General features: G+C 40.2%; 1 protein-coding gene across 1 annotated transcript in view; it reads left to right on the top strand.

Annotated features, from left to right (window-relative positions):
- Window positions 1-1,310: 1,310 nt before the first annotated feature.
- Window positions 1,311-8,040, top strand: part of KCNG4 (potassium voltage-gated channel, subfamily G, member 4) — a 19,011-nt gene continuing 12,281 nt past the window's right edge. The window contains exon 1 of the mRNA XM_009577816.1: window positions 1,311-2,060. Within this exon, the coding sequence (XP_009576111.1) occupies window positions 1,311-2,060 (750 nt within the window). The remainder of the gene's footprint in view (window positions 2,061-8,040) is intronic.

Here is an 8,040-nt window from a genome sequence, read left to right as displayed (position 1 = left end):
CAGTCCCAAGGGAAACAGAGGAGAGACAGGGAGAGGGCAGGATCCACCAGCTCTCACTCAGCATATTTCATCAGGAAGCCCCAGGGGTCTGGAAGAGGAGCTGCCACTTAGGACCCTGTCTCCTTTGCAAAGGATCTGTTAGTGCAACATATATTATATGAACACATACCAATATTTTCCCCTTCCAGGGAAGAAGGAGAGAAAGAGAAAGAGGAAAGAGACTGCGATCTCCAGAGGGCTATAGTGATTTTTCATGTAATCAATATCGTAAAATATCCCCAGGTCTTTCTGCTGGATTGTAACTCAGAGGACAGCTGATGTGTTTGCGGCATGTGTACTTCACCTGCGGGGAAGCCAGGCACCGGGCAGCAGCCCGTGGCATGGTGGTAAGTAACTTCGGGGAAGTTTCCTTGCAGTTTTTGCAGTTCAATGACTTGGGGTAATAAGTGCCTTTGAATCTTTAGAGATTAAGAACAAAAACAGGGGTTTGCTCCTGAAAGGGGGGAAGCGAAGGGGGGGGTCTTTCAATTGCTTGCCCCCGACCCCCCGAGCTGATAAAATACTTTGCTTTCTGACTGTGTAACAAAGTTTTCTCCAGGGTGGGCAAATGTTCCCTATATCTTCTCAGTAATTTGCAGTGACGTGAGACTGGGTTGATAAGAATAGTCATCATTTACACAGCACTTTACCTCTTAAAGCATTTTACAAACATCTACTAGCTAATCCTTGCCATACCCCTGAGAGGCAGGCAAAACAGGCGTGCAGTGAAAGGAAGAGGAATTGCATTCGAGTTAAAACAATTAAGAGCTTCACATCCAGCTGAAGGCAGGTAATTGACCACTCTAACTCTAATAACTATTAAGCAGCTTAGTTGAGTTAGGGTGTATTTAAGGGTTTGTAGAAATAAGAAAGCAATGTGACAACCACCGGAAAATACAATGATCTCACGATGACCAAGGTCTGCTCGGAGAAGAGATCGATCTGTTCACATTTGGATTTGCAGGCATCCGACCCTTCACGATAATTATGAATGAGGCTTTAGCTCTCCTCTGTGTCTGTGTGTTGCCAGACAACCAATGGGGCTGCAAAGCAAATCGCATTCACAGGCTGCAGATTTCAGGAAGAAGCATAGAGGTGACTTTTACTTACAAAACAGGCACTTATTAATTTTGTGATTTATGAAAGTAGCCTGAAACACCTTTTCTCTTGCAATAACCTCTACTATGTTTTCTCCTCCTTCCTATATCTTTTGGCTGACAGATACCCCTGCTCTGATGCCATTTCGGCTGTCCCAGTGAGAACTCTTAGAGATGCCTATTCTCTCCGGAGGCAGTGACCAAGACTATAGTAATATTAGCTACACTTCTTGTAACTCCTTGAGCCACTTCTTTCCTGTCTCCGTTGAAACCCCTTCTGTCAAAGGGGTCCATTACCAAAGAGCCAGGAGGATTTACCATCCTGATCAAGTCTCTGCAGTCGATCTAAAGACAGAGATCATGATAAATGTTGGAGGCATCAAGTACCTGCTACCTTGGAGTACTTTAGATGAATTTCCCATGACCAGACTGAGCAAACTTAAATTTTGCAGCAGCTATGAAGAAATAATTCAGCTGTGTGACGATTACGATGAAGACACCCATGAGTTCTTCTTTGACAGGAACCCCAATGCTTTTGGGATGATTGTCAGCTTTCTAGCAGCAGGGAAGCTGATGCTCTTAAGAGACATGTGTGCCTTGTCTTTTCAGGAGGAGCTGAGATACTGGGGGATTGAGGAATCCAACCTGGAGAACTGCTGCTTTCGAAAACTATTTCAAAAACTGCAGGAGTTGGCCGAGGTACGCAAAGAAGAGGAGCTTCGGAGGAGCAAAGAAGCTACGTGTGTCTTGGATGAGAAAACCAAATTTGGACAGTTTATGAACAGACTCAGAGATATGGTAGAAAATCCCCAGTCAGGACTCCCAGGCAAAGTCTTTGCTTGTCTCTCCATTCTCTTTGTGGCCACCACAGCTATAAGCCTTTGTGTTAGCACAATGCCAGACTTAAGAGCTGAAGAAGACAGGGTAAGTAAGTCCTTTTTAACTGGCCTAACTACAAAATTAAAAGAAATTTTCTGTCTTGCTAGGCATACATCATTAAAAAGATAAAAAAGGTACCGAAAATCCATAGCGATGAGGTTCAAAACTGTTGCTGGTAATGAAACAGTCTATAACAGAAAATGCAACAGTGGCTTAAATTAGTTCTATCATTTTCAAAGTGATATTCAATTAAGAATAATGTGAACAAAGTATTTTACTAATTGTTAGCTAAAATACAGGAAAGAGCTTCTGGACAGAATAGCTATTGCAGCTTTTTAATACAGCATTGTTTTTTCTTCTTAAGAAGCAGTTGCTAGTGTAAGTTATATTAACTTGTTAGCACTGAGACTCTCAAACTGACATTGTGGAGTTTTCTCTTCAACATGTTTTACTCTCTAGTTACAAGCAATCTCTTGTTTGGACACATCAGCTACAGAAATATTTTCCTCTGACATCTTTACTTTTAAAATAGCCAGGTATCTTCCCTTGTGATAGTACAGTCAAATCTTTAAAGAGGAAGAAATATTCATTAATTTTTATAATGTTATGTTACATTTCAATAGTTGCGTAAAGATTAAAGGATGAGAGACAGATGAAGTATTTTCGCAGATACTGATACTTAAAAGCTGCACCTCTAAAAATCGTAATTCCATGCTAATAGAATTCTGTATTTGTCCACATATGTATGTACATATTGTAGCAGTAATGCCAAATACTAGCTGAACTGCTAACTGCATTTAAACAATTTCCAAGTAAGTCATCCACATTAATTCAGGGCAAATAAATCAAGCCTGTATCATACATGAAGGATCTTCTCTATAACATTGTTGTGAATATTTCAGCATCTTAAAGATTTGTTATTCCAATAATAAAACAGAGGAAAGTAACAATCCAAAGTTATTTCAGATGTAGTAACATCCAAATTAATCAAATAACCTTAACTAATCTTTTTATGAATCCTGCACTTCATTTCCAAACTGCCCTCCCGAAAGTGTTGAGGAAATTCAGGTCAAATAAACTCCCTGCCCCAACCACTGCTATAAGACAAGACACTCCTCAGAGTATTGTATATTGATGAATAAAGTCGTTTTTACGTTTATAGCACAGCATGGCGTGCACAATACAAAAACCTGTACATATTTTACTGCTCAAGCAGTAAGTCAAAGCAGCACAGCCATGGTGAAGATATGTCAGATATTTGATGTACTTGAATAAAACTAAGAACTGCACAGAAGGCTGAAATTTAAGATCATACCTTGTTCCATTTAACCCCTTGAATATTAACTTACATTTGCATATGAAGACTATTACCTTTCAGTAATAACTCTGGTGCTCTTGCAGCCTTCCACAGCTATTACTTTTGGCAGGAAAAACTGTAACACTGTTCCAACGCTTCTTCCAAGGAAGTGCTTTAAATATAGAACATCCTTCTTACAGCTAGATGTAAAAACATTACAATCTCTGCTCTAGCAAGTACTTCCTACTAACTTTATTAATGGAAGTAGCCTGATGCATTTTATCTTAATTTCCCAACCATTGCAGAAAAAGCTTTTATAAATACTTTTCATGCAAAAGAACAAGCACATAATGTTTCAGAGCTTAGCTAGATGTAGTATGTTGTGTGTTTTAAAAATAATTAACCGTATGTTAGAAAGGGAAGCATGTTGAGGGTTATAAGTACATCTGGTAGCTGCAGTGTAGCTGCTGCTCCTGGATTTCCTATAAAATACAGATGACATTACTACTTAGAGATTTGCATATATATATCAGTACTTTAAAAACAAACAAACTGGATTGAAACAAGCTCAAAAGATGGAATGCTTAAAGTGCAGGGGAGAGGATGAAGGATGAACTTGAGCAAAGGACCACATTTGTCCAAATATTTGGAAATATTACATAATTTACACTTACAGCACCAGTCTAATGCACTTCCTCATTGTCTCCCAGAAGCACAGAACAGACTATCAAAAGTCCTATTATTTGAATCATTTAAAATTATGCCAGAGAAAACACAGGGGAATATACGAGACAAAATACTCATGCCTTGTGGAAAAGCAGAGAATATGAACGACTAAACAGTTTTTCCATCCCTAGGGATGGAAAATTCCCTAAATTCTTAGCCTGCAACACCTAAGATTTTCTTACTGGGATCTCAAAAGAGCATTTTAGCTAGAACTGGACAAGTAACTCAGAGAACTTAATTGACTAAAAATACTACTTCTTGGTTGCGGCTGAGTCATACCCAGGCAAATTGCAACTCCACGTTGATTTGTAACTCAAAATTTTCACTGGCTGACCTCTGAAAGTGATTCCAAGATGGGGCCACATTTACCAGCAACCTGGGACAGGCATGCAGAATCTGAAATTTTGGCTCTTTGGGCTAAACATAAAGATGACATGATATCTGTTTGCTCAGTGACAAAAAATATTCAAATTCCTTCAATAAAGTTTCTGAACAACCTGTAATTCCACACCTGAATTCAAAGATGCCCTATCCTGAGGTTTATTCATTTCTGAGTTAAAGCTTGGCAAAACCTCTACGCATAAATGTGCTTCCAAGTACTGCAAGGATCCGTTTTCCAGTGTAACTAATACTGGAAATTGAATTTATCCATTCTGAAATACAAATAAAAAGGCTTTACCTCTGCTGCATATGTACCACTCTAGGGTCCTTTTTCTCATCATCACAGCCACATTAAGAGAGTGAGAACTGGCTGGATTCCAGCCTCAAGGAGAAGGATGAGAGTCAAAAAAACAAAAGGAAAAATAATACAAGGTGACTTCCACTTCACTCAGAGGCTTGGCTTATCCCACCCTGCAGGCACATGAAATCACTTGTCCTTTGAGCAGTTGCTACACCAGGTCTGCTTAGAAGGGAGAATAGCTGCCGGGGCAGGCAGAAGAGCAAACGGGAGTCCTCGCCATCCGAGGAAAAGTGAAAACTCCAGTCTCTGGTAGAGGGATGGCAAGGAGCCAAGGCAAGAGCATCCGCATCAGGGAAGCCCAGTCACCCTGGCAACCAGAGGGGAGGGAAGGAGCCATCTCCATGGGCAGCAGAAAAGGGAGGGGAGGGTTAGCTTAAAGGTAGGAATACAGCTGAAAGTAAAATAAAGAACGATTTATTATAATTGATACCATGCACACACTCTAGAATATGTCAAATAACATTTAGGAATCTCCTCATTAGAGAAATGAAAGAAAAACACAGATAGATGGGCAAACAAGTCGGTAACTATATATCACATAAGCACCTGCTGTGAATCCCAACCCAGAGGGAACAGCCCCAGGCGAAGGAGGCCAAACGTTCAGGAAAACTCTAGAGCAGTAAATGTATAGCTCTAGTGATCTCAAGTTTAAGTCTGACCACAAAACAGATGTACAAAAGGATTTATCATACATGATGCTAAGGAAAGAAGACTCATTAGTAACAAATTATGTTATTTGGGCATAAAACAACTGAAATGTCACATCCACCAATGGCAATATATCCTTATTTAGGATATTTGCATTTGTTCTTCATGGAGACCAAACTGCCTTCAGTAAGGAAGCAAATATAGTATCACCAAAATGTAGTAATCAAGGCACATGTGTATGTAGAGATAGAAAAAAAGGCGTATTTGGAAATGAGGAACTCTGTTTATTATTGATCTGAACAGGTAGCCTGAGAGAACTACAAATCTGAATCAGAGACCACACTTATAGGATAAGAAAGCTGAAGCGACAAAATCTACCAGTATTTCCCTCAAATGAAGGAATCCCACTAGAAGATTATCCCACTAGAGACAAGGCAAAAGTCCCATCAAAGTCCCCCAAAAGTCCCAGTCCCACATAAGAGTTACAATCACGATCCAAGAGGTGTAACTGAAATAGTCACTGCTCAGCACATCTAACCCAAAGGAAAAATATAAAATATATATAATTATATCAGAGAACTATGGAATAAAACCACCGCAGAAGAGCTTGGACAGGGAGACTGCTTTGAAGCACTCTTGGGATTTTCTTTAGAAAGAGATATTTCTTTTAATGAGTCCCTAAAATTGGCACCCTCTAGAGAAATGACTCAGCAGAAAGGATACAGCAAGGTCTTTTCTTCAGGAAGGCAAGCAAATTAAAGTCAGGGGCGAAAAAGAAGAAAAAGAAACCCCAGACATTTCCATTCCCTGTCCCTCAGCACTGGTAACAACCAAATCATTTTCTCCCAGTGTAGACGGCTCCCAACAAACCACACTTCCATGATGTCGTATGTAAGTGTGGTTTAAGAGAGAAGAAAACGTCTATTCTCTGTTCTCCCTCTCTTCTCTGGTTATCAGTGAGCGGTCAGACCTTGTTACTACTAATTTTTGTATTTGCTCTTAACTGACCTTGAGAAGCTTGTAATTGCTTTATGTATTGTATATAACCTAATGAAACATAACCAACATAAGCTGCAACCAGTATTATCAGAGCTAATGATTTTATCATGAAACTTGGAATATTCATTTTTTTAAAGCTCCCATTCCTGGGTGTCGTGGTTTAAGGACTGTCATGGTTTAACCCCAGCTGGCCACTGAGCACCGCGCAGCCGCTTGCTCACCCCCCTCGGGTGGGATGGGGGAGAGAATCGGAAGGGGAAAAGTGAGAACTCGTGGGTTGAGATAAAGACAGTTTAATAGGGAAAGCAAAAGCCATGCACGCAAACAAAGCAAAACAAGGAATTCATTCACTTCTTCCCACCGGCAGGCAGGTGTTCAGCCATCTCCAGGAAAGCAGGGCTCCATCACGCGTAATGGTTACTTGGGAAGACAAACGCCATCACTCCGAACGTCCCCCCTTCCTTCTTCTTCCCCCAGCCTTATATGCTGAGCATGACGCCATATGGTATGGAATAGCCCATTGGCCAGCTGGGCCAGCCGTCCCGGCCATGCTCCCTCCCAGTCCCCCGTGCACCTGGCAGGGCACGGGAAAATGAAAAGTCCTTGACTAGCGTAAACATTACTTAGCAACAACTAAAACATCAGTGTGTTATCAACGTTATTCTCATACTACATCCAAAACACAGTACTATACCCGTTAATAGGAAGAAAATCAACTCCATCCCAGCCGAAACCAGGACGCTGGGGTCATTTGATTATGTGAAAATCTAATTCCTTTTAAAAGAGTAAGTTTTTAGTCGCTGGTTGCACTGAGAATCCAGAAAACATGAACAGAGGAAAAGAACCCAGTACCAAATACATAGAACCAATTTGAAATGATTTTTTCATTCTACACCATTATTCTTGAGGCCCCGACTTATGTTTTTCAATGTTTGATGTTGCTGACGTTGTCTGTATGATACTAAACCCAGCATACTTGGCTTGTACACTAGAGGAAAGTGCCGAGAAACACATTTTCATTAAAAGTGGAGTAATTTTACTTTATAGGGGAAAAAACAATTTATTGGTCTTACTGTGAAGAGAAGGAAAATCAAACAAGATATTTGTTTCATCAGGGTTACCATTGCCACAGCTAAATGCGTTAATTATAAAAATTCACATTAGCTTGTTTCTAGCCAGTTCAGTATGTGAAGGTATCCTTGCAAGAGGTATATCCTCAGTGTTCAAGCTATTAAATCCATTACAAAAGCATTAGAAAGTAAAGCTCCAACGCTGCCCATAATCAGCAGATAACATTAAATATCTCTAGTGAGATATTATTAAAGGAAAACCTAAAGAACTTGGGAGTGGCTGGAGGAGGTAATAATCCATGTGGAGAGTGTCAATGAGAGGCGTGTAAATCTTGTTCTGCTGCTCACGTAGCCTGCAAAGATAAGACTCTTCATCAAAGTGTAATTTGGCCAACTGTTAGAAGCAATCACCTTTGGTAAATTGAATATGACAGCCAGATTTTGACAGATACTGCTGGCTACCATTTTTATAGCTTTTAAATAACGGGGTCTAAATATTGATCAAAAAAGACTTTTCTAGCTGATCAGCAGGGCAAAATTATT

Source organism: Fulmarus glacialis, unplaced genomic scaffold (assembly GCF_000690835.1).
Source record: "Fulmarus glacialis isolate BGI_N327 unplaced genomic scaffold, ASM69083v1 scaffold5280, whole genome shotgun sequence".
Lineage (NCBI taxonomy): Eukaryota > Metazoa > Chordata > Aves > Procellariiformes > Procellariidae > Fulmarus > Fulmarus glacialis.
This window is presented reverse-complemented; position numbering and strand designations above follow the sequence as displayed.